Genomic DNA, 26976 nt, shown 5'->3' on the forward strand with positions numbered 1-26976 from the left:
CACACTCTGGTTAAAGATTGTTTTTCTGAATCTCTGTTTTAAATGGACGCCTCACTGTCCTGAGGCTTTGCCGTTTTCTCCTTGGATCCCCCACCATGGGAAACATCCTTTCCACGTCTACTCTGTCTCAGCCTTCAAAATTCGGAAGGTTTCATTGAGATCCTCCCTCATCTTTCTATATTCCAGCGCGATCAAAGCTTATTTGTATGATTAACCTTCCATTCTGGGAAACATCATTATGAACCTCATTTGTACTCTCCCCAATGCCAGAACATCGATTATGAGATAAGGAGAACAAAACTGTTCTGAATACTCAAGTTGAGGCCTCACTCGTGCCTTACAAAGCCTCAGCATCACATTCTTGCCCTTCTATTCTCCACTTCTTGAATTGAATACGAACATTGTATTGGCCTTCCTCCTCATGACTCTATCTGCAAACTGACGTTTAGAGTGTTCGGCAAAAGGACTCGCAAGTCCCTTTGCATCTCGAATTTTTGGATTTTCTCCCTATTAAAGAAAAATAGCCTGCACATTTGTTTCTTCTACCAACGGAGAAGACCATGCATTTTCCAAAATTGTATTTCATTTACGGCTCTCTTGCCAATTCTCCTGATCTGTCTGTCCTGCAGACATCCTGGTTCCGCAACGCTACCTGTCCCTCCATCAATCTAAGGATAATCTGCAAACTCAGCAACAGCGCCATCTATTCTATCATCTAAATCAATTATATACAGCAAAAAAGGAGTGGTCCCAAAATCAATCCCTGCTGAACGACACCAGACACTGGCAGACAACCAGAAAACGATACTTTTATTCTCACTCATTGCCTCCTAGCAATCAGCCAATGTTCTAGCCATGTAAGTAACTTTCCTGAATTACCATGGGCTCTTAACTTGATAAGCAAACTCATCTGAGGCACCTTGTCAAAGGCCTTGTGAAAATTCAAAAATATAATATTCGCTGCATTCCCTTTATCTACCCTGTTTCTAATCCCCTCAAAAAATTCCAACAAGTTCGTCAGGCAACAATTTACTGGTCGGAAACCATACTGATTTTGCCCTAACTTGTCCCGTGTCACCAAGTACTCCATAACCTCATCCGTAGCAGTTAACTCCACCATCTTCCCAACCACTGAGATCAGGCTAACTCGTTTATAACTTCCTTTCTGCTGCCTCGCTCCTTTCCCGAAGAGGAGTGACATTTGCAATTTTCCTATCCCCCGAAACCATGCCAGTGCCCAATAATTCTAGAAAGATCATTAGTACTGCCTCCTCAATCTGTACCGCTGACTCTTTCAGAACCCTAGCGTAGAGTTCATCTGGTCCAGGTGACTTATGTAGGGTTCCGTCTTTCAGCTTTTTGAGCACATTCTCCCTGTACCCACTCCTCTTCCCACACACCCTTCAATACCTGACACATAGTTAGTGCCGTCCACAGTGAATACTGATGCAAAATACTTATTTAGTTCATCTGTCATCCCCTTGTCCACGGTTATTATCTCTCCAGCCTCATTTTCTAGCTTTATTATATCCACTCGCGTCTCCCTATTATTTTTCATATACTTGAAAAATATTTTTGTTCAATTTGATGTTGTTTCCTAGTTTACTTTCATAATTCATCTTTTTTCTGTAATGACGTTTTTAGTTGCTTTCTGTAGGTTTGCAAAAGTTTCCCAATTTGTTATCTTCCCACAATTGTTAGTTTTGTTATGTCTTCACTTTTGCTTTTACATTCGGTTTGACTTACCTTGTTAACCACGGCTGAACTATTTTACCTTTTCAGTATTTCTTTGTTTTTTGGATACATCTGACATGCTCCTACCTCACTTTCCCCAGAAACTCAAGTCATTGCTGCTCTGTCGTCATCCCTGCCAACATCTCCTTCCAATTATATTAGCCACACCCTTTCTTAAGCCACTATTATTCCTTTAATCCACTGAAATACTGCTTGGTCAGACTTTACTTTCTCCCTGACAAATTTCAAGTTGAATCCAATCATATTGTGATCCGAAGAGTTCCTTCATCTTACGCTCCCTAATCGTCTCTGGTTCACTACATAACACCTAAAGAAGCATAGTTGATACCCAAGTAGGATCAACGACAAATCGCTCGAAAAGCCATCTCGCAGGGATTCAACAAACTCACTCTCTTGGGATCCATTACCAACCTGATTTTCCCAATCTATCTATATGTTAAAATTTCACATGACTATTGTAACATTGCCCTTTTGACACTCCTTTACTATTTCCCGTTGTTACCTGTCATCCACATTTCAGCTGCTGTTTGGAGGCCTGCACGGTCGTTTTACCATCGTATTTTCTTAACTCAATCCAGAACGATTCTGTTTCTTCACGTAGGATAACACATCTTTCTAATGATTTGACCTCATTCTTTCGCAGCAGAGCCACACACGCCATCTGCCTACCTTCCTATCCCTCGAGTACAATGTAAACCTTGGACATTCTACTCATAACTACAACCATCCTTCAGTAACGATTCAGTGATGGCCACAACATCATACCCAACCGTCTGTAAGCGTGCAAAAAGACGATCGACGTTATGTCTTATAATCCGTGCATTGCTATATTACACTTTCAGTACAGCATGTATTACCTTATTTGACTCAGCATTTTAATGCACTGATATTCATCCTGCTTGCGTCCATTTTGTCCTGTCACCTGCCTGTCGTTCTTGACAGTCTGTCTGCACGCTATTATTGTTCCTTTATCATCAGTACTCTCCTGAGCCCCTTCTCTCCGGTTCCCATCCCACTGCCAAATTAGTTTAAACCCTCCGCAACTGCTCTAACAAATCTGCTCGCGAGAATATTGGTCCCCGTCGTGTTCAGATGCAACCTGTTCCTGTTGTACAGATAATGCTTCCTCCAGAAGAGATTCTAAAGAAGCAAGGAGGCCATGCAAAGCCCTGCCCCTGCACCATCTTCTCAGCCATATACTTATATGCCAAATCCCTATGTTTCTGCCTTCTGTAGCACATGTCACAATTAATAATCCAAAAATTACTACCCTGGAGGTCCAGCTTCTTAGCATTTTAATTGGCATTTCTCTTCAGGACCTTATTCCGTTTCCTTCCTGTGCCATTGGTACCAATATGTACAAAGACATCTGGCTACTCTCGCTCCCTCTCCAAACTACTCAGGTTACGATCAGAGACATCCCTGACCCTGTCACATGGCAGCCAACACGACTGACACAAGTACAGCCAGAAACAGGATGGATTAATGAACGAAGCACGTTTGCGGTGCGAAAGAAGTAGAAATGAAGAACGGTATACATCTCACCAGCGATACACATTTTAAGCTCGCTTCGTCATTGACCTTTCTGTTTACATTCTTCCGCATTTCTACTTTTTTGTTCAATTGCCTATAAAAGAAAGTATGATCTGAAAAATAAACTGTATATATTAATATAAAGGTTGACGACTTGGGTATACGGTCCTTCTGACAATTTTCAGTATTTTTGATATCTCTTGCATTTCACCTTTGCTTTTGCTCACATTATTAGAAGGCGCGTTGATGTTGCATCATAATATCAGTGTGGATAGAGCCAGTAGAGACAACTCCTTCCTGACACGTATCCTTGCAAGCGGAACAAGTGCTTCACCTGTCTCATGTACGTCCTCCCTCAATACCATTCAGGGTCCAAACAGTCCTTCCAGCTGAGGTGACACTTTACTTGTGTCTTTTGGGGTCATCTACTGTGTTTGGTGCTCCCGGTGTGGCATATTGGATATTGGTGAGACTCGACGTAGATTGGGAGACCCCTGCGCTGAACATCTACGCTTCGTCCGCCAGAGCAAGCGGGAACACCCAGTCGCCACTCCTTCTAATTCCACTTCCCATTCCCATTCCGATAGGTCCATTCATGGCCTTGTCCACTGCCAGGATAAGGCCACACTGAGCTTGGAGGAACAACACCTCAAACTCCATTTGGGTAGCCTCCAGCTCGATGGCATGAAAATCGATTTCTCAAACTTCCAGTGATGCCTCCACCATCTTCGCCCCCCCCCCCACCGCCTTCACCATTTTCCCCTTGTCCGTCTCTCATGTTATCTGCTTGCCCGACCATCGCTTCCTTCTGGTGCTGCACCCACTCTCTGCACCCCCACCTTTCTTCTTTCTTCCATGGACTTCTGTCTCTTCATTAATCAACTTCCTAACTCTTTGTTTCATCCATTCCCTCTGCAAGATTCACCTATCGCCTCCTCCAACCCTTGAAGTCTACTCCTCAGTTTTTTTTTTATCTCTGGTCCTGCCGAAAGGTTTCGGTCCGAAACGTTGACTATACTTTCTTTCCCTACATGCTGCTTGGCTGTTGAGTTCCTCCACCATTTTATAGTCTATATTATGACCACCATTCAAGGACCAAAGCAAAATTTTCACTTCAGCTGAGAATCTGTCGAGGTTATCTGCTGCACCCGATTCTCCTTGTGTGGCCTCCACAGCAACGGTGAGACCGGAAGCAAGTTAAAGTAGCGCTTGGATCCCTCCGCCGCAACAGACGGAAGTTCCGCACATCTCCAGAATCTCATGTGTTTATAATCTATATGCTTCTTTTCGTATTTTCGATCTTCTTATCTTGGAAAATTGAAGTTCACTGGGCGGAGTTACAAAGAATGGGCTGTTAAAGAAAGTGACACTTCAATGGCCCAGATACACCTCCTTCCGAAGATAATAAAACAATCATATTTCTCTTTGATTAAAAAGTGTACCTACTGCAGCTATATATACGTAAGGTGAAGTTTGCTCGGGCTGAGCTGTTAGTTAAGTAGGGCACGGTCAGAGTGATTCAAAATATCTATAAAAATCCCACAATGGCAAGATTAAGATAATATGGCAGTTAAATATATGGCTGAATATCTCGGGTGTGTGTACGGGGATGGGACGTTCAGGGTGTCAAATCTGGGAACTTTTCTGGGGAAAGGATGACATGTACAAAAGGGACAATCACTGGTCTCCCTCGTTGTACTGAACTCGAGGAAGGGGGTGCTTCTGGTAGGGAAACAGATATCCTTGCGGGCGTGTTTCCTGGGGAGGTTGAGAACTAAGTATGTTGGCAGTGGGATGGGAAACAGAGTGGCAAGTTAGTGGATAAAGCAGTTGGTGTAAAGATGGATACAGCCAGTAGGAGGGAAGGATGGGCAATGGATAGGGCATGATCACAGTCATTTGCCTATGAAGAAATGTTTTTACTTTAATGCAAGTAGTATCATGAACAAGAGTGATGAACTTGCAAAGGATCAGTTCAGGTGAACCGTTACATCGTGGCTATTCCAGAGACTTGTCTGTCACAAGAACAGGAATGGCTTCTGGATTTTCCGGCAAAAAAACATCTGTCGCACGAGCAGATCTGCAGAGAACGTCGTCACAGAAAAGCTGCATCCAACATCAGGGACCCCCATCACCTGGGATATGCTTCCTTCTCGCGGCTGGCATCAGGAAGAAGGTAAGAGAGAATACTAAGATTAAACTTAAATATTTTTTGCTCGCCGAAGGTACAGTAAAATATCCAGATGGAAGGGAAATGCAATTTAAAAAATACAATTAAATGGAAGTGAATACAGTACATAATAGATGATAATCAGGGCAGTCCATCGTCGTTCAATACATCGTTTTATATTGCTCCTTCTATCCAATTATCTTGGATTTTACTAACCGGTTGTTAGTACTGCAGATACATTAATGTGGCATATTATATTGTGATCTCAAATTGTTGTTCCTTCAACATATTTGTACTAATGTTATTATCTCGTAAACCTGAGACTTGGCATTGCATAAATGTCAAATTGAACTAGACCAAGCACGATTAAACACTAGACTGTTTATTGTTTTATCGGTTTAAGACACAACTTTAAAAGATATTATCATTCCTTCAACGGATTGCGCTATTGGCAAGAAAAAAAGCCAACATTTAACAAAACTAGATAAGTATATAAAATTAATGTGCTAATTGAAAACGTTTTTCGTGATGCTTAATACATGGACAAGTTTTTCAGTGTTGCGAGGGAGAATTAGAAATAATATGTCTTCTATGAGCTCTTTAAATATGTGTTCTATACAAACTTATATTAGAAGTATTAATATGGTTAGAAACGGCTGCTGATGTTCAGCTTAACCATTTAATGGAATTTCGGGTTGGACGAGCAGTGCATATTTTACACTCTGTTGCCCAAAATCCTTTGTCATAATTGGAAAAAGAGAGCTTTTGTAACTTTTCAGTATGTAAAGTTGATAAGTATCCAGGAACTTAAAGGAACTAAAATTTATTTACTGTCCTCTAATTCGATTAATATTTTCGTGTAAGTGAATATTTATTGTGATATCATTGTAGTTATAGGGTGAGACACTTCGTGTCGTTGTCAACAAATAAAGAGATTTACTATAGCTAGAGAGCCACCACCCATCCTCCCTCGACTGGACAAGGTGCAAGCGCATTGCTGGCCCTTCACGGGGATGTAAAGGATAATTCTCCCAAATTTCAGGTTAGTGAAATACGTTTGGAAATTGCTGAACTCGCGATTGCCGTGACGCGGCTTACATTACCTGATGCACACGACCCTGACGTCGGTAAAAAAAATTCCATTCGCACCTACCAGCTGACTCCAAACGACGATTTTGTGTTAGATGTACAGATCCGCCAGGAAGCGAAAATCCCAGAACTGACGTTAGCGAAAGCAATCGATCGGGAGAAACAATCACTGTATCGGTTGTTATTGGCAGCCCTGAACGGTGGCTATCCACAAAGGACGGGCACCACCAATGTAAATATCATTATTTTGGACTCTAATGATAATGCGCCGGTATTCTAGCAGGATTTGTATGTTGACTGTTTAATGGATAAAGTGCCAACGGGCACTCTGGTGATCAAACGTAATGCAACAGAGTTGGACAAGGGATCCAATAGTGAGATTATTCATTCTCTCAGCGGCTATAATAAAATAAGGGTATTAGAAATATTTACCATTGATCCTCTGTCAGGCGAACAAATATTAAAGGGAATTTCGGGCTTTGAAAAAATAAATAATTACGAAATTGATGTGGAAACTAAGGATATGGGTTTGCCCCCTCTATCTGCACAATTTACTGCCCAAGTAAGCCTCAGCGATGTGAACGATAAGTCTCTAGATTTCGCTTTATATCCTGTTCCTAAGATAGTGCGTGAGAATGCGATCTTTGGAACATTGTAGGCTTTAATCAGTGTAAGAGACACAAGGATTCCCACGAAAACGGGCGCGTTGATTGTCACATAGAAACATAGAAAAAATACTGCACAATACAGGCCTTTCGGCCCACAACGTTGTGCCGAAAATGCCTCTACTTAGAAATTGCTAGGGTTACCCATAGCCCTCTATTTTGCTAAACTCCCTGCACCTATCCAAAAGTCTCTTAAAAGACCCTATCGCCAGCTCTTCCATTTGCTCTAAAATCACCCTTTAAAAATTCATATAGATTGGTGACAAATGATACATTGCACCGAGAGCAGATTGCCGAATATAATGTCTTGGTTAATTGCAAGGACCGCGAATATCCTCCGCTAACCACCAAATAATCTTTCATTATACATATTGCAGATATTACCGACAACGCACCAAGCTTCCTAATATCTTCATACACCATTCCTGTCAAGGAAAACAATGCGCCCGGCAGTTCAATCGGTAAAGTGGCTGCCACCGATTCTGATATCAACCTGAACTCCCAGCTCTCTTACACTATTCTGCAGAAAGGCGTTCAAAGGACGTAATTATCTTCCTATGTCTCAATTGATTCTCAACCGGCGTTATCTATTTGCAACGGGCATTTGATTACGAGTATCTTAAGCGCTTTCAGTTTGAAATTCAAGCGCAAGATAATAGAGCTCCAATGCACTCCGGCGATGTTACAGTGAGTCGTATTATTATTGAACATAATGCCAATCCTCCTATAATAAAAATAAGCTTGAATCATTGAACCACAGCATAACAGATATTCCTCGATCTGCAAGCCCAGGACACCTAGCGACAAGGCTATTGCATTCGATGCAGATTCTGGTCAGAATGTATGTTTTTCTATCAAATTCTGAGTAGTATAGATACTAGTCTGTTGATAATCTCACATAATTCTGGAGAGGTTCGAGCTGCTCACTATTTTCAGGACGCGGACGCCATCATGCAAAAGATAATTATACGTACGAGAGACAGTGACCATCCAATGCTTTCAGCTAAGGCGACTTTTACTCGATCATTTGGTGAACAAAGCACAGGAATACGCTCAGACGTTGACCAACCACGCAAGATTTTACAGTATCGTTATTATATACCATTTAATATTCTTATTTCTTTAGGATTGCTGTCACTCTTAATTCCGATCGTTATAATTGCACTTTAAGTCGCAATTCCGAAATCCACGAGTTAGTATGCAATTAACATCCGACCCAAAAATGACTGGAATGTACTGGTGGTCGGAAGAGCTGTTTCCCTTGACACGTACCACCGCAGGATTCACTCGGCAGCACAACCATCTGTAAGTGCATTTTTGGGAACCTACATTCCAGTATCGATTCAGTATAATGAGATGAATACCAGAAAGTCTTTGTCCCAACGTTACAAAAACGCCACATTGACCACATTGGCAAAATCGGCGAAGTAAGTAGCGCACTTGAGTAAACACCATAAAATAAATACGTATTGTGTGAATACACAGCTGCAAAGGGCAACATCTTTGTCAAACATATGAATCCGATTTTCATTTGAGGCAATTTAAAGAAGTAAATTGCAGTAACATCTGTTTACATCAATAAAACTATAATGAATATTTGAAAAATAAATCACGTTCCAATGACCTTAAGAAATAGTTTACTCCATTTTGTTATCCTGATATTTTAATGTGAAATGGAATTAGGTTTTCAGATATAAGAATATGTAATAATTAATATTATTCTGCGATATTTAACATATTCCTTTCATCATATTGAGTTACGTATTTCAGTTATGATTAAGTACAACTGAAAATGTAAAGTTGTATTTTAGTCATTCTAATATTGAAATGAAATGGTAAAAATAGAATTAGCGCCATCCTTGTTATCCTCTGTGATCTGGCAATGTTTTTCATTCAACAGCTGATTTATTCTGCTGAATAGTTCAAATCGATATTGTTTTGTTTGCCGTAATTTTCCCCGAAAAAACATTTATTTTCGTTGCTAATTATCCTTGTCAGTTTTCATAAAGCATATCACACAACAGATGAAATTCATGTACACAAGGTAGTCCTTTTGCTGTGGACAATGATTTTGACCGAGCAACGGCAAATGAACCGTGTGATAGGTGCTTATCAGAATAATTGGGAAATTACTGGGAATCACGCTGGTCGTGGAATTTCCATGACCTCTGTGCCCTTGACCTAAAGGCAGGAATGGGAAACGGCGATGGAAAGCCGATAAACGTTTGCTACACAGACTACTGATGGTATTCAGTAAGGTACAGGTTGAATTGCTGATGAATTGGAGAGCTTTAAAGGGATGCATTTTGGGTGTCGGTTTACAGTTTGAATTTACCTCAGATGTCTCAAGCTTCATGAATATTGTTGGATGTGCTCTCATCCGGTAAGTGGAGGACTTTTCCTCCTACTTCAGCACTTGATTCAAATCTGTTCGCAATAATCGAACATGAAGTGCCCCAAGCTTATAATTCACTGCTTTTTACAGCAAAACATTAAAAATACATTAAAGCGTATGTAAAACAAAAGATAACATTGACTCCACGATTATGGCAGATAGAGATTATAAGAAACATGAAAAGATAAAACCACTTAATACTGAATAGCATTACAATTTCTGAGCCACCACCATCATCACACTGCGTGGCAACGGGTGGTTGCAATGGTGGTGAGAACGGAACGAAGGCTGGGTCGCCACTAACTAGAAAATAGTAAGTGGGTCAGTAATTAATTGGTTTATTATTGTCACATAAACAGCGGTATAGGGAAAAGTTTTGTTTTGCATGTATTCATCATATCCGTACATCGAAGACTATAATACCGTAGTTACAGATAAAATCTAGTTCAGACAGACAATAAGGCTAAGCCTACTACTAGAAAAATTGTGAGGCCAAGAGTTAATCATACCAGTGGACGGTTCGATGGTCTTATAACAGCGGAATGAAGCTGAAATAAGCCTACTGTTAGGAGCGTTCAAACTATTGTGGTTGGGAGAGGGCAGAATCAAGAATGTTTGAGGGAGGGGGGTCTTTGATTATGTTCACCGCTTTACTAAGGTAGAGTGAAGCCTTCTGGTTTATTAGTTTATTATTGTCTCATGTAACAAGATAAAGCGATAAGCTTGCACATACTAATCAAAATCATTACACGTTTTGAGGTAGAACTAATTAAACCAATAGCAAGACAGTATATAATTCCTTAATTTTCCATGTCTATGCTTCCCTCAACTCCAGTAACAATAACTTGGTAATATTCTGATCAACAACTTCGCATTGAATGTTGCCTGTTTTTCTACTTCAACTGATTTTGTCTGCTTTTTATCATTTCAACAAAGTATCTTGAGTTTGTCACATTTCTTCACTAAAATTGGACAACTCTGTATCCTGGTTAAATTGCAGTGCAGAATGACTATATTACGATGCCTTTGAACAAAAAAAAAAAGCAGCAGTAAATGGACATTCAGTTTTTACAGGATTCGTTCGTCACTACCAAGGCGATATATTGTCATATCGACAACAATTAATTGACGCTCATTGATGGAAGTTAGGAACAATCCGGTAATCATTGGCCGTCACTTATCGGATTTGAATGACAGGCACATCATTATTTCGTCTCTCTTCTGGTTTATTTGCGAGATAGGCTCTCGTTTGTTTTATTTACGTCCGGGTTTAGTTTTCAGCAATCGAGGTACCATTCTAAGCTGTTGAGTCCTGCGTTATTTAGTGAAGTCAACATAGAAGACAGAGACAAATGACAAACTCATTGAATCATATAATCATAGAAATCTACAGGAGATTACATGCCCTTCAGCCCACAATGTTCTACCGAGCATGCACCCTACTCTAGAAGCTGCTTAGAATTGCTCTAGATCATAGCCGTCTATTCTTCTAAGCTCAGTGTACCTATCTAAGAGTTTCTTAGAATACCCTGTTGTATCCGGCTCTACCACTTTCGCTGGCAGTGAACCCACTGCTATCTGTCTAAAAAAAAGTGTTACTATGTTATCAATTTAAATCAATTTTTTTGCTCTAAACTATGGATAAATTTAATATATATTCAATTTAATGTCAAAATTAAACATACATTCAAAAATCGAGGTCGCGACTATACTTGCAAAATGTGAAAATATCTGCGCTTGTACAGAACGACTACTGAGTGACGTTCCTAGAAACGCTAACATCGGTAATTCTTCTTGTTGATGAATGTAAGGTTCATGCAATTTCAAGATTATCACAAAAGCAAGAGATTATGCAGAGCAACGCACACTGAAGGAGCTCAGAAGGTCCTGCAGTATCATTGAACAACAATAAACAGTCGATGATTATGGCCGAGGCCCTTCGTCACGGCTGGGAAGGAAGGGGGCGAAACCAGAATGAGAAGGTGCGGAGAGTGGAAGTAATGCACGCTGGTAAATTGTAGCTGAAACCATATGGCTGAAGGGTGGCGAGAACGGAGAAGGTCAGAGGTAATACGTGGCAAAGGTAAAGGGCTGCAGAAGAAGGAATTTAATAGGAGAGTTCAGTGGATCATGGAAGAAACAGAAAGAGGCTGGTCACCAGAGGGTGGTGATGAGAAGATGAGGAGAAGAGAAGGGTTAAGAGGGAAATGAAAACAGAAAATATGGAGGGGGAGAAATAACCGGGTTAAAGAAATTATTTCGTGCCATCAGTGTAGGTGCTACCTAGATGGAATATCATGATCATATTGCTTTCAGCGTATTTTCAACTCATTAATGAAAGTTTACTGAAATATTTAACACCTCGCCGATTTAAAATCCATTATTAAATCGTAGAACGGGTTTCTAATACAGTTTGTTTTCATTAAGATACCCGTGTTTTGCAAAAGCAATATGATGTGATGCAATGCAAATCTATTTATTAATGAGAATTAGTGAGAATTTTATATTTTGAATTCCATTTTGTGTATCTAAGAGAGAGAGCTGTAGCATTTATTATAGGGCTGGTGATTAATTTAGATAAATATGGGCCTCGAACTCCTGCGTGAATGTTTTTATGGCTTTTTAAAGGAATATTCCTTCAATCCTAATGTAGGCTTTCGACTCTAAAAGTCGATTCTTCCTTTGTCCCATAGATGCTGCTCCACTCGCTGAGATTCCCTTGTAGATCTGGCTTATTTCCCCTTTTGTTACTTGCAAATAATGTGACTTAAAAATGATTGTATAATATTTGCTTCGCAATTGCCTTATGCCTTAGTGAACTTAATGCAATACCGAACAAGTTGCAATAGCAACACAAATTAAAACTCGGTGTAATGGAATCACAGTCTTTATCTATCTTAGCAATAAAATATACGACATTAAGTATTAAAATTTCTGAAATTCAAATCCACTTAAGGACCATTAATGACATCTGAATTGTTCCAATCTGATATCGGTTAAAGACAATCTGCTAGTCTATCATCTATTGTCGATTCACAGATTTCCAGTCTTCTGTGTCTCTACGAAAGGAAACCACGGAAAATATTTCAGTTTCATATTATTTTACGATGCAAAGCAACAAAACAGCTATATGAATAAGGAACTCGATGATCAAAGCAAATTTGTGATTAAACAGCACAAAACCTTTAAAATGTATTCATATACGCAAAAAAATACTAGCCATTTTAATTATGATTTATAGAATATTCTAATATTTTTCATTAGCACTGCAAAAGCTGTAAGGCATAATTTTAATTACAATTTCAAAATTACAGCGAGTAATGTTGCTATAATATTGCTGCAAATAATGTCAGCTTGATGTTTGTTTATCCATTGTCACTTAGATAAATGCTGGCTGGAATAGAAACTCTATTCAATAATAACTTCTAATAATCACATTTGTAAAAATTTCTGTGATCATTTTAACATTTTATGTTTTGAAATAGGGTTCCACTTTATTGATATTCTCAGTGCAATTATGGGCTGAGACTCTTTGTGTCGCTGTCTACCAATAAGGAGGTGAAATGCTGCTGGTGATCCACCACCCATCCCCCAATGCACGGGAAAAGAAGCTGAATAATGGCGGACTGTGACCGAACGCAGAAAAACCATCGTTGCAACTCATTTTAAATTTTCATCTTATTTCGTACGCTGGCTATCGTAGTTCGGACGTGGGCCAGAAAATTATCAACTAGAACAACTTCTGAGGCTTGAAGAATCCACCCTGGAATTGAAATGACAGAGACAAGCATTTTCCGTGTGCTTAGACATTCAGCGGCATCATCCATTTTTCTCCTTTGTGTGTGGAATATGGTTTCCGGGCAAATTCGTTACTCCATTCCTGAAGAAACGGAACGCGGTGCTTTCGTCGGAAAAATCGGAGAAGATCTGGGATTGAGCACAGAGGAGATATCAAGACGTAAGTTTAGGATTGTATCAGATGACACAAAACTGTATTTTGATATAAATCGCATGAATGGGATTTTATTTGTGAATGCAAGAATTGACAGGGAAGAGCTATGTGGACAGAGTGATAGTTGTGTGTTGCTCATGGAAGCTTTGGCAGAACATCCCAATGAGCAGTACCGTGTGGAGGTCTATATTTTAGATATCAATGATAATTCTCCAATTTTTCCGAACAAAGAAATCCGCTTAGAAATTAAAGAATCCGCCGCACGTGGAGTTCGTTTTGTGTTGGAGCGTGCGCAAGATGCAGATGGAGTAAATAACTCGGTCCGTACGTATCAACTGACACCGAATGAGCATTTCGTTTTAGAGGTTAAAAATCGTGGAAAATGGAAAGTACCAGAATTAGTAGTGAATAGCATACTCGACAGAGAAACCCAATCGAGGCACCATTTGTTACTCACGGCTCTGGACGGCGGATTCCCCGAAAGATCAGGTACCGCTCAGATAACTATATTTATCCTGGACACCAATGACAATCCTCCTATTTTCGACAAGTCCTTGTACATTGTTAGCATAAAGGAAAACGTGCCATCGGGTACTTTACTGATTAAGCTAAACGCAACTGATTTGGACGTGGATAAGAATGCAGAGATCAGTTATTCATTCAGCAGTTACAATGAGCCAAGCATAACTGAAAAATTTGCGATTAATTCCAAAACCGGAGCGATACATACAAAGGAAAGTTTAGATTTCGAGGAAGCGAATGTGTATGATATTGATGTTGAGGCTAAAGATGGGTATATACCGCCACTAATGTCACACTGCAACGTGCGAGTGGAAATCAGAGATGTCAACGACAATGCTCCCGACTTAACTATAAATTCGGTTTCCAGTATAGTCAGTGAAAATGTTCCGAGTGGAACTTTAATCGCGTTGATCAGCGTGACAGACAAGGATTCCAACGAAAATGGATATACTGACTGCTCTATATTACCCAACCTTCCGTTTGACCTCAAATCCTCCTTCACTAATTCTTATAGACTCATTACTAATACTGCACTAGACCGTGAAAATGCACCTCAGCACAAAGTAATAGTGACTTGCAAAGACCGGGGGTTCCCACCATTATTTACCAACCGAACAATTGTGGTAAATATATCAGATATAAATGATAATGCACCACGCTTTACGCAGCCTACCTACACGGCCTATGTGACGGAAAACAATATACCTGGCAGTTATATTGGATCAGTAACAGCTGTGGATCTAGATATTGGCCGAAATGCTCAATTGTCTTACTCCATTGTAGAGAATGACCTTCAATCAGTGCCGGCATCTTCATATCTCTATATCAACTCAAACAATGGCAGTATTTACTCGGAAAGGTCATTTGATTATGAGCAAAGCAAAAGTGTTCGATTTCAAGTTCGAGTGCAGGATGCTGGATTGCCATCTCTTTCCAGCACCGCTGTTGTTCAAGTGATTGTCTTGGATCAGAACGATAATCCGCCGACCATAATGTCCTGGAAAACGACGAGCAATGGAACATTAAATATGCCTCGATCAGCAGACCCAGGTTATCTGGTAACAAGGATCATTGCTTCCGATGCAGATTCTGGTAAGAATGCTCAACTTTCCTTTCAACTGAAACAAACCAGTATTCCAGGTCTTTTTGTAATTTCGCAAAGTTCAGGAGAAATAAAGAGTGCTCGGAGATTCAAAGACAGCGACGCCACCAAGCAAGAACTAATTATCCAAGTGAAAGACAAAGGTTACCCCGCTCTTTCTGCCTCGACTACCTTAACTTTGACCGCAATTGAACAAGAGATAACCTATCAGCCCGATTTCAAGGAACCACGTCAAGATTTAAAAGAAACTCAGAAATTAAGTTTTTATTTAATAATATCTTTGGGTACAACATCTTTTATTCTGCTTCTGGTTATCATCGTGTTGGTTATCGTAATTTGCCCACTGGGCAGTAGGGCTGCTTCCGGAGTTCTTTGCTGCTTCGCTGATTTTTGCTGCACCAAAGAATTGGAATGTCAACATTCTACTGTCCATCTTCACGGTACACCAGATTCCCACATATTTCCCAGTATGCTCGATGTTCACGGAAAAGGATCCTTTACAGAAACCTACCGTTATAAAATTCGATCAGCACCGGAATCATCCGACTTGTACTTCGCACCACACAGTTCAGAAATGGCAAGAATTGCTGGAAAGGAAACTGCTTACATGTCGCAGGAATATCCATTGGCGAGGAGGGTCTGTTCAGATCAGGTAAGTAATGTCAACATGACGTAAAATATCAATGTTAAATCAAAAAAAAAAGTCCATGATGCAGGCAGGCAGTTGAGCTTCCACATATTGAGCCACTGCCTTGTACATCCGTCATTTTTGTATTATTTTACAAATTTGTCGCATTTAAGAATTCTAAAGCGAATCCCTAAATAACAGTCTTTCCAGGCTGTTATGATCCGTTGATTAAACAAATGCACGAGCAGAAGATGATATCGTTACTGATCCCTCCTGTTTAATATAGACTTGACAGAAAATGTTTTTGTTCATCACGGTTTTAGTGGAATGCAGTAGTCGATCATGGCAGTGAAGTATAATATGGCTGAAGTTACTGATTTAGTATTTAAAAGCATCAACCGAAATGCTGCAGTAAAACAGGCAATTTTTTCGATTTTTTTTAGTATATTTCCTCATTGAGTAATTGTTTGGACTTTTCATTCTTGTTCATTTTAAATTCGAACCAACTTAGAACTTTCTGCAATAGTTTTCCCTGCGTTCACGGTAACTGACAGTTTTGTACATCAACGTGGTAAAAGAATAATCAGAGACATGCAAGGAATAGATGCTTATAGTTTGGCAAAAGTATTCGCCAAGAGGTGCAATAAACATATGGTATATTGCCATTCATAAAGCAAAGCATTGGGTGCAGGGATGGGGTGTTATGTTGAAATTTCATAAGATGGTGAAACCTGCTTTGGGGTATTGTGTCACAAACCGAGGAGACTCTGCAGATGCTGGAAATCTTGGAGTATGGTGTAAAGTTTTAGTCACCTGTATAAAGATATAAATAAGGTTGAAAAAGAACCTATTAAATTGACATTGATGTCGATGGAACTGGAAGATCTGAGTTATAAAGAATGATTGAATAGGTTAAGACTTTATTCCTTGGGAAGTAGATTACTGAGGGAAGACTAGAGATGTATACAAAATTATGAATACATAGATAGGTTTAATATAGGTTCAAAAGACTTCATCGGGACTGAAAAATTTAAACTTCTTCAGGGTAGGCATCCCTGGAGGAGGTCTTGATGAAGGGTCTTGGCCGGATTTGTCGACTGAACTCTTTTCCATAGATATTGCCTTGCCTGCTTTCCTCCAGCATTTTGTGTGTGTTGCTTCAATATCCAGGATCTGCAGATGTTCTCTTGATACATTTCATGTTTTCATAATGCACTCTTTCATTGCGAGCTTTCCAACAGAATTATTTAAATATTCAAAAGTATGATCTTAAATGATGACGTACTTTGCTGAAAAAACATATGAATCATGTTTTTTTACTGTTGTTATCTTTCATATAATGATGATTCAAATGAAACTTAACGTTTAAAGGTCATGAATAATTGGCATGGAACAACGGTAATGATGCACATTCTGCAGCATATTGTTAACTTGCTAGTACGGTACTCATTATAGGGGACTCTTTGGTTTTGTTTCAACAAGTCAAATAAGCCTCTAAGTTGATTCAAACTGAATGATCATTCAATAAAAGGAAACTTACTGATGGCACAGCTCTTGTTGGCTCCCGCTCTTGTCCTACAGCGCAAAGGAGTCTTCCGGAACATACCAAATTTCTTTAGCCTCCTGAGGAAGTAGAAGTATTTACTATTTTTCTTGGCATTGACATCTTGGTGGTTGTTCCAGGATATAGTATCGGTGCTGTTCCCACCTGGGAATATGAAGCTCTCAACTCTTTCACATCGTAGATATTAACAGGATCGTAACCGCCACCCCCTCCACCCATAAAGTCAATGAACAGCTCAATTTTTTGTTGGGATTGAAGGGAAGATTTTTGTAATGCTACGATATCATCAAGCTGTCTATCTCCTTCTTCTACTCCGATGGATCGTTATCTGAGATGCGGCCCACGAGGCTCATGTCATCTGCAGACCTATAGAATGCAGTTCGAGCAGAATCTGCCCACACAGTCATAAGTATGTAAAGAGTAGATTTAGGGGCTGAGCACGCAACTTCGGGGAGTTCATTCCTGACATGGAAATGTATCACTGTTCCTTTATCATCCGTAGAATTGTTTTTAAATGAAAGAATGATATTCTTGATGTCATTTCATCACATATACCTTTTATCCCATCTCATTTTCTTTTTTTTATACTTTGCGTGTCTATGTATGCTTCAACACCAACAACAACTTCGTACAATACCGATGAAGAAACTTGCCATTAATGTTGCCTTTTCTCTCGACATACTTTTTTTTTCTTTTTAGATCGGCAGCATATTTGTAACATTTCTTCACTCAAGCTGCATTATAACATATGCTGGAGAGTGACGAAAGCGATCAACTTCTTTAATTTCTGAAGAGACCTAAAAGAGTTGGACAATGCACAGTTATATGACTTTCTGCAGATGGGTAATTGAGAGTATCCTAACATGCAGCACTGCTATGCCGTACGGAAAATTATTTCAGCGGACTGGGGGGGGGGGGGGGGGCTCTACTGCCGGCAGCTAAAACTGTCAAACGAATCAACGGCACCGGCAGCCTACCCAACATAAACGACATTTATACAGAAAGGTGCAGGTAAAAGGGCAACGATAACATGAAGAGTCACGCCAACCCTGCTTGTGGTCTGTTCTTCCCACTCCCATCGGCGAAAAGACTAAGTGGCACCCACGCCAGGAATTTCAGATTCAAAAACAGTTACTACTCCCAAGTCGCCAGGCGAATCGCTATGCGCTATGCACACCGTTAACCCAACCCACCACCACAGCATACGCACCTGCCACGCCTCTCCACAGGTCATCAGTACACTTTATTTCCCTAAGAATTGCTATTTTACGGGTATAGTCCAGACCTCACACCCACACTGACAATAACTGTCCTGCTCTAATTTTATATGCCCTTCTGCTACCTAGGAGAGCTGTTTGGCCATAAGACACTTTGTCACTTCTTCATTTCAAGTCACATTCGCTTTATGTGCAAATACACCTGCACCTAACGACACCTTACATACGTATCATTAGGGTATATATAAGCTGCTCTTATGTATATACCTTCATCCATACCCAAGCAGTTTTGTATAGAGCTTTATAAGATTGCTTTTAATGTTATATTTATTGTGTTCTTTTCGTTTTGTTTTTTTTTTTTTGCTCTTTTCATTTTGTTCTCCGTGCCTGGTTTATACAGCACTGGAGTCGGAGTAAAAATCACTTCGCTCTCCTTGACACTCATGGACTGAGGAATGGTTATCAACAATCTTAAATCTTATATTTTGAACCTTGAAATCGAGTGTCTAGTTTAATTTATACTACAGTGCCAACAAAGTTATGGTGCCTCTGAACCGGAACCTGTAGCAACAGGTGTATCAATATAGCAAATTTTAACAGAATTTGGTTGTCAGGCAAGCAATAAACGATGCTTTCCTAACATCTCTGAAATGTATAGTTCTCAAAGAGCAGATAACAAATGACATAAGTAAGAACTGCTGTAGACTATAGACAGCAGAGAGCAGATTGACTTTCACTAATAGCTATGAGCGACATTGCAATCAATCCTGCCAGCAGTTAATCAGAATTTAATTACAGAAATATTATCTATTACTAACCCCCTACCGTTTTTATTCGTAAGGTAGGGTGTCTTTTGCTTCCTTTACGTCCAGTTTTATTTTGTCAATGATTGTCGTGTTCAGCATTGCATCATTCAATGAGGCACTTAAATATGGTAACATATGTTGCAATTAATGACAGAATTAAATGTCCTTTAAAAATCTAGATTTCGACTATTCTTGCAAACTAGGGAAATACCTGCCTCCTTGTTCAGAATGAACATTGACTGAAGTTGCTGGAAGTATTTATATCCGTATGTTTATTGTTCATGTGAACAAGGAAATGCAAGTATAAGCTTTCATTTTGTTTTCAACGTATTGTCTAATTCACAGACAGGAATTTAGACAAATATCTTACATCTGTGGGATACAATATCAATTCGTAAGGCATCGAACAGATTTCAAATACAAATTTTCCAATGAGGTGCATATGTTTTGCAGAAAAGTAAGATATTGTGCAGATCAATGTGATAGTGGTTAGTAAATAACGCAAGAATTTTACATTTTGAATTCTATTTTATGCATCCTAAGAAGGAGAATTGAAGCATTTATATAAGGTCTGCTTCTTAATTTAAATATACACTGCCCTCAAACATCCGTGTAAGTTTCTTTATCACTTGTAACAGGGCTATTTTTAAAACCTTGATATAGGATATCAACCCAGAACCTCCATAATTTATTTTTTCTCACGGATGCTGCTTGAAACACTGAGTTTCCCTGGCATTTTCTTTTAAATTATTCTACCTACAGTTAATACCCAATACTGTCACTTAGAAATGATTCTGTAATTACTTTCTTGCAATTGCCTCATGCTTGTATCTCACCTTAATGAAATTAATGCAATATTGAAAAGGCTGCAATAGCCCAGGGATAGTTACCAAATTAATCCATAACAGAATCAAAGGGGGAACTATATTAGGAATAAAATAGAAGAGGGACAACACAACAATATTTCTGTTATTTCGATCCAATTAATAACCATCACTGATTAGCTGACTGACCTTAAAAGTGAAAGACAATCTGCTATTCCGTCATCAATTGTCGTCTCAAGGATTTGCCATCTCTTATGTCTCTATACTGCGATGGAATATCACGTAAATTTCTTTGTTTCATATTCTTGTACGATACAAAATTCAACAAAGCTAGTAATCACTGTAAACGTTGCATCATTGCTTTAAGGCTAACTTTGAGGGGATGTGAAGGGATTTAGAGAAAGTGGATTGGGTCAAGTTGTTTTATGGGAAGGATGTAATAGAGAAATGGAGGTCATTTAAGGGTGAAATTATGAGGGTACAGAATTTTTATGTTCCTGTTAGAGTGAAAGGAAAGGTTAAAGGTTTGAGAGCACCATGGTTTTCAAGGGATGTTAGAAATTTGGTTCAGAAAAAGAGGGATGTCTACAATAGGTATAGGCAGCATGGAGTAAAGGAATTGCTCGAGGAATATAAAGAATGTAAAAGGAATCTTAAGAAAGAGTTTAGAAAAGCTAAAAGAAGATACGAGGTTGGTTTGGCAAATAAGCTGAAAGTAAATCCGAAAGGTTTCTACAGTTATATTAAAAGCAAGAGGATAGTGAGGGATAAAATTGGCCCCTTAGAGAATCAGAGTGGTCAGCTATGTGTGGAACCGAAGGAGATGGAAGAGATTTTGAATGATTTCTTCTCTTCGGTATTCACTAAGGAGAAGGATATTGAATTGTCTAAGGTGTGGGAAACAAGTAAGGAAGTTATGGAACCTATGACAATTAAAGAGGTGGAGGTACTGGCGCTTTTAAGAAATTTAAAAGTGGATAAATCTCCGGATCCTGACAGGATATTCCCCAGGACCTTGAGGGAAGTTTGTGTAGAAATAGCAGGAGCTCTGACGGAGATCTTTAATATGTCATTAGAAACGGGGATTGTGCCGGAGGATTGGCGTATTGCTCATGTGGTTCCATTGTTTAAAAAGGGTTCTAGAAGGAAGCCTAGCAATTATAGACCTGTCAGTTTGACATCAGTGGTGGGTAAATTAATGGAAAGTACTCTTAGAGATAGTATTTATAATTATCTGGATAGACGGGATCTGATTAGAAGTAGCCAGCATGGATTTGTGCGTGGAAGGTCATGTTTGACAAACCTTATTGAATTTTTTGAAGAAGTTACGAGGAATGTTGACGAGGGTAAGGCAGTGGATGTAGTCTATATGGACTTCAGCAAAGCCTTTGACAAAGTTCCACATGGAAGGTTAGTTAAGAAGGTTCAGTCGTTACGTATTAATGCTGGAGTAATAAAATGGATTCAATAGTGGCTAGATGGGAGATGCCAGAGAGTAGTGGTGGATAATTGTTTATCGGGATGGAGGCCGGTGACTAGCGGGGTGCCTCGGGGATCTGTTTTGGGCCCAATGTTGTTTGTAATATACATAAATGATCTGGATGATGGGGTGGTAAATTGGATTAGTAAGTATGCCGATGATACTAAGGTAGGAGGTGTTGTGGATAATGAAGTGGATTTTCAAAGCTTGCAGGGAGATTTATGCCGGTTAGAAGAATGGGCTGAACGTTGGCAGATGGAGTTTAATGCTGAGAAGTGTGAGGTTCTACATTTTGGCAGGAATAATCCAAATAGAACATACAGAGTAAATGGTAGGGCATTGAGGAATGCAGAGGAACAGAGAGATCTAGGAATAACTGTGCATAGTTCCCTGAAAGTGGAGTCTCATGTAGATAGGGTGGTGAAGAGGGCTTTTGGAACGCTGGCCTTTATAAATCAAAGCATTGAGTACAGAAGTTGGGATGTAATGCTAAAGTTCTACAAGGCATTGGTAAGGCCAAATTTGGAATATTGTGTGCAGTTCTGGTCACCGAATTATAGGAAAGATATCAATAAATTAGAGAGAGTGCAGAGACGATTTACTAGGATGTTACCTGGGTTTCAGCAATTAAGTTACAGAGAAAGGTTGAACAAGTTAGGTCTCTATTCATTGGAGCGTAGAAGGTTGAGGGGGGATTTGATCGAGGTATTTAAAATTTTGAGAGGGATAGATAGAGTTTACGTGAACAGGCTGTTTCCATTGAGAGTAGGGGAGATTCAAACGAGAGGACATGATTTGAGAGTTAGGGGACAGAAGTTTAAGGGAAACACGAGGGGGTATTTCTTTACTCAAAGAGTGATAGATGTGTGGAATGAGCTTCCTGTAGAAGTAGTAGAGGCCAGTTCAGTTGTGTAATTTAAGGTAAAATTGGATAGGTATATGGACAGGAAAGGAGTGGAGGGTTATGGGCTGAGTGCGGGTAGGTGGGACTAGGTGAGATTAAGGGTTCGGCACGGACTAGGAGGGCCAAGATGGCCTGTTTCCGTGCTGTGATTGTTATATGGTTATATGGTTATAAGTATCCATTCAGATGAAGCGTAAAAGCAGCAAATATAGTGACAAGAATAAACAAATCGAAGATCAGAGCAAATGAGAGTAAAAATACTCAACAAAAAACTGTGCAACAATGACTCTAGAGGTAAAACGAGACATTTTAATTACAAAATTAAGGGACCTTCTATTTGATCTACAAAAGAATTAAAACATCATTTTAATTGGTATTTGAAAATTACAGTAAGTATAATATCATTTTGAATTTTACTTATCCCTTGTCAGTCAGATAAATGCAGATCAGAGTGAAAGACAAATTCAAGAATTACTTCTATAACTCGTACAGAGTTTTAACAGATTTGCATGACTTATTTCACCTTTATTTTCCAATTTTAATGTTGGAACTTGGGTTCCACTTTGTTGATATTCTCAGTGCAGTTATGGGTTGAGACTCTTTGTGTCGCTGTCTACCAATAAGGAGGAGAAATGCAGCTGGTGATCCACCGCCCATCCCCCAATGCTCGGGAAAAGAAGCTGAATAATGGCGGAGAGTGCACGAACGCAGAAAACCAGCGTTGCAAATTATTTTTAATTTTCAGCTTATTTCTTACACTGACTATTGCATTTCGGAAGTGCACCAGAATTTCATCAAATAGAACAGGATCTGAGGTTTGAAAATACACCCTGGAATTGAAATGGCAGGGACAGGCATTCTTAATGTGCTTAGACATTCAGCGACATCATCCATCTTTCTGCTTTGTTTGTGGAATATGATTTTCGGGCAGATTCGTTACTCCATTCCTGAAGAACTGGAACGCGGTGCTTTCGTGGGAAAAATTGGAAAAGATCTGGGACTGAGCATAGAGGAGCTATCAAGACGTAAGTTTACAATCGTATCAGTCAGTACAAAACGGTATTTGGATGTAAATCCTATGAATGGGATTTTATTTGTGAATGCAAGAATTGACAGGGAACAGCTATGTGGACAGCGTGATAGTTGTACATTACTCATGGAGGCTCTAACTGAAAATCCAGTGGAACTGTATCGTGTGGAGATCGAAATTTTAGACATAAATGATAATTCTCCAATCTTTCCGAGCAAAGAAATTCACTTAGAAATTACCGAAACCGCCACTCGTGGAGTTCGCTTTCTGCTGGAGCGTGCGCATGACGCAGATGCGGTAAATAATTCAGTCTCCACATATCATCTAACGCCAAATAAGCATTTTGTTTTAGATATACGAAATCGTGGAAAATGGAAAGTTCCCGAACTAGTAGTGGACAACATTCTTGACCGAGAAACGCAATCGAGGCACAATTTGTTACTTACTGCTCTGGACGGCGGATCACCAGAGAGATCAGGTACCGCACATGTAACTATTATTATCTTGGACACGAATGACAATCCTCCCGTTTTCGACAATTTATTGTACACAGTTAGTGTAAAGGAAGACGTGCCACCGAATACTTCACTGATTGAACTAAAAGCAACTGATTTGGACGAGGGGAAAAATGCAGAAATCATTTATTCTTTCAGCAATTATAATGAACCAAGAGTAACTGAAATATTTGCGATTAATCCAACAACCGGAGTGATACAACTGAAAGAAGGTTTGGATTTCGAGGAAGCAAATGTATATGAGTTTCATGTTGAGGCTAAGGATGGAAATGTACCACCACTAATGACACATTGCAGCGTGCAGGTGGATATCACAGACGTCAATGACAATGCTCCCAATTTGACTTTAACTTCGGTTTCCAGTACAGTCAATGAAGATGTTTCGAGTGGAACTTTGATCGCGTTGATCAGCGTGACAGACAAGGATTCCAACGACAATGGGTATGTTGACTGTTCTATTTCACCTGCTGTCCCTTTTGAACTAAAATTCTCTTTTCGTAATTCTTATAAACTCATTACAAATACTGCACTAGACCGTGAAATTGCACCTCAGCACAAAGTAATAGTGACTTGCAAAGACCGGGGAATCCCACCATTATTTACCAACCGGACAATTGTGGTAAATATATCAGATATAAATGATAATGCACCACGCTTTACGCAGCCTACCTACACGGCCTATGTGACGGAAAACAATGTACCTGGCAGTTATATTGGTTCAGTAACAGCTCTGGATCTAGATATTGGCCGAAATGCTCAGATGTCTTACTGCATTGTAGAGAACGACCTTCAATCAATGCCGGCATCTTCATTTCTCTATATCAACTCAAACAATGGCAGCATTTACTCGGAAAGGCCATTTGATTATGAGCAAATCAAAAGTATTCAATTTCAAGTTCGAGTGCAGGATGCTGGATTGCCATCACTTTCCAGCACCGCTGTTGTTCAAGTGATTGTCTTGGATCAGAACGATAATCCGCCGACCATAACGTCCTGGAAAGCGACACGTCATGGTACTTTACATGTGCCCCGATCTGCAGACCCAGGATATCTGGTAACAAAGATCATTGCTTCCGATGCAGATTCTGGTAAGAATGCTCAACTTTCCTTTCAACTGAAACAGACCAGTAATCCAGGTCTTTTTATAATTTCACAAAGTTCAGGAGAAATAAAGAGTGTTCGGAGATTCAAAGATAGCGACGCCTCCACTCAAGAATTAATTGTCCAGGTGAAAGACAATGGTTACCCCGCTCTATCTGCCTCTACTACCTTAACTTTGACAGCAATTGAACAAGGGATAACCTATCAACCCGATTTTAAGGAACCACGCCAAGATTTAAAAGAAACTCAAAAATTAAGTTTTTATTTAATAATTTCTTTGGGAACAATATCTTTTATTCTGTTACTGGTTATCATCGTCTTGGTTATTGCAGTTTGCCCACTGGGCAGCAGCGCTGCTCTCGGCGGTGTTTGGTCCTTTGCTGATTTTTGCTGCACCAGAGAATTGGAACGTCAGCATTCGAATGTTAACCCTCACGTTATAACGGATTTCCAAGTCCTTCCGAGTGTGCTTGAGGTTCACAGCAAAGTCTCCCTTACCGACACATACCGTTATAAAATTCGGTCAGCCCCTGAATCATCCGACTTCTTCACCCCAAACAGTCCAGAAATGGCAAGTATTGCTGGAAATAAACCCGGATTGCTGCTGCAGGAGCATCCACTGGAGAGGAAGTTCTGCTTAGATCAGGTGAGTACTGCAATCAGAGAGATAGCCTCAGTATTAATATGGAGAAACATGTCCCGAAGCCAAAGAAGCAGATCAGCTTCTACTAATGGTCCGATTACTTTGCGCATCCGCAGCATTTTATTAGTTTCATATTTGTAAAATATTACAATTATTAAGCGAAACTATAATTACCTGATATAATGATTGCACATCTTTGTGATTATCCGCTGAGTAAAATAAACAGCAATAGAGGTAGTATCGTTACTGATCCCGACTCTTTGATGTAGCCTGAACAGATCTGATTGTCACCGTGCTATTAGTACCACCGAGGAATGTAATAGAGGAGCCTGGCAGTAAAGTATAGACATTGCTGAAATTAATTATTTAACACTTAACAGCAGCAATGGACCGCGAACTATGTAATAGTTGCGATTTCCGCAAATCATTTTGTCACAGATTAGTCGTTTCTACTTTTTGTCTTAGGTATTCGTTTTCCATCTGAAGCAATTTAGAACATTCTGCAATAGCCTTCCATCTGCTCATTGTAATTGACATTTTATAAACTAACGGGGAAATGAATAAACAAAGATAAACTATGAATATATAGATTTAGGTTGGCAAGTTATTTCACCAGGAGGTGCAATGATTCTTTAGGACATATTGCCAACACATTTGTGCAATAGTTTTTGAAATAACTCTCAATTTGTACTATAAAATAAAAAGCTGGAATGTGAAGACTTAAGTATAGTGTTGACATTATATTCATATTAAAATGGCCCATCATAAACTGTGATATCATGTGGCGTTACGTGATTAAAAAGGGAGGGGCTGTTTGGCAGGAGTGAGCAGATTTCCTGCAGATTTATTTATGATATTCAGTGAGATGGGTTTGATCTTACAAACGTAAGTGGTGACCTGCCTTTCTGTGCAAGCATACAATGTAACGTGTTCTTCCTTTATTGCGTATTTTTGCATATAATGAGGATTCAAAAGCGAAGTTAACGTTTAAGTTCCATAGTGCATTATCCACTAATAACGACAATCATCCCCATTCTGCAATACGTTTTGAAAATACCTTCAACGTACTATATGGAATTTT

At 39.5% G+C, this 26976-nt stretch overlaps 2 protein-coding genes across 2 annotated transcripts in view; both read left to right on the top strand.

Annotated features, from left to right (window-relative positions):
- LOC132405243 (uncharacterized) overlaps window positions 1-18137 on the top strand; it is a 138050-nt gene extending 119913 nt beyond the window's left edge. The window contains 5 exon segments of the mRNA XM_059989927.1: window positions 6501-6779; window positions 6828-7074; window positions 7590-7755; window positions 13414-15835; window positions 18075-18137. Of these exon segments, the coding sequence (XP_059845910.1) occupies window positions 6501-6779; window positions 6828-7074; window positions 7590-7755; window positions 13414-15835; window positions 18075-18137 (3177 nt within the window).
- Window positions 18138-23447: 5310 nt separating this feature from the next.
- Window positions 23448-25826, top strand: LOC132405244 (protocadherin-10-like; the record flags this gene model as incomplete). Its single annotated transcript, XM_059989928.1, has 1 exon — window positions 23448-25826. A coding segment is annotated over exon 1 (2379 nt), but the record flags the coding sequence as incomplete, so codon positions are not given.
- Between the last annotated feature and the right edge of the window lie 1150 nt (window positions 25827-26976).

Source organism: Hypanus sabinus, chromosome 15 (assembly GCF_030144855.1).
Source record: "Hypanus sabinus isolate sHypSab1 chromosome 15, sHypSab1.hap1, whole genome shotgun sequence".
NCBI lineage: Eukaryota > Metazoa > Chordata > Chondrichthyes > Myliobatiformes > Dasyatidae > Hypanus > Hypanus sabinus.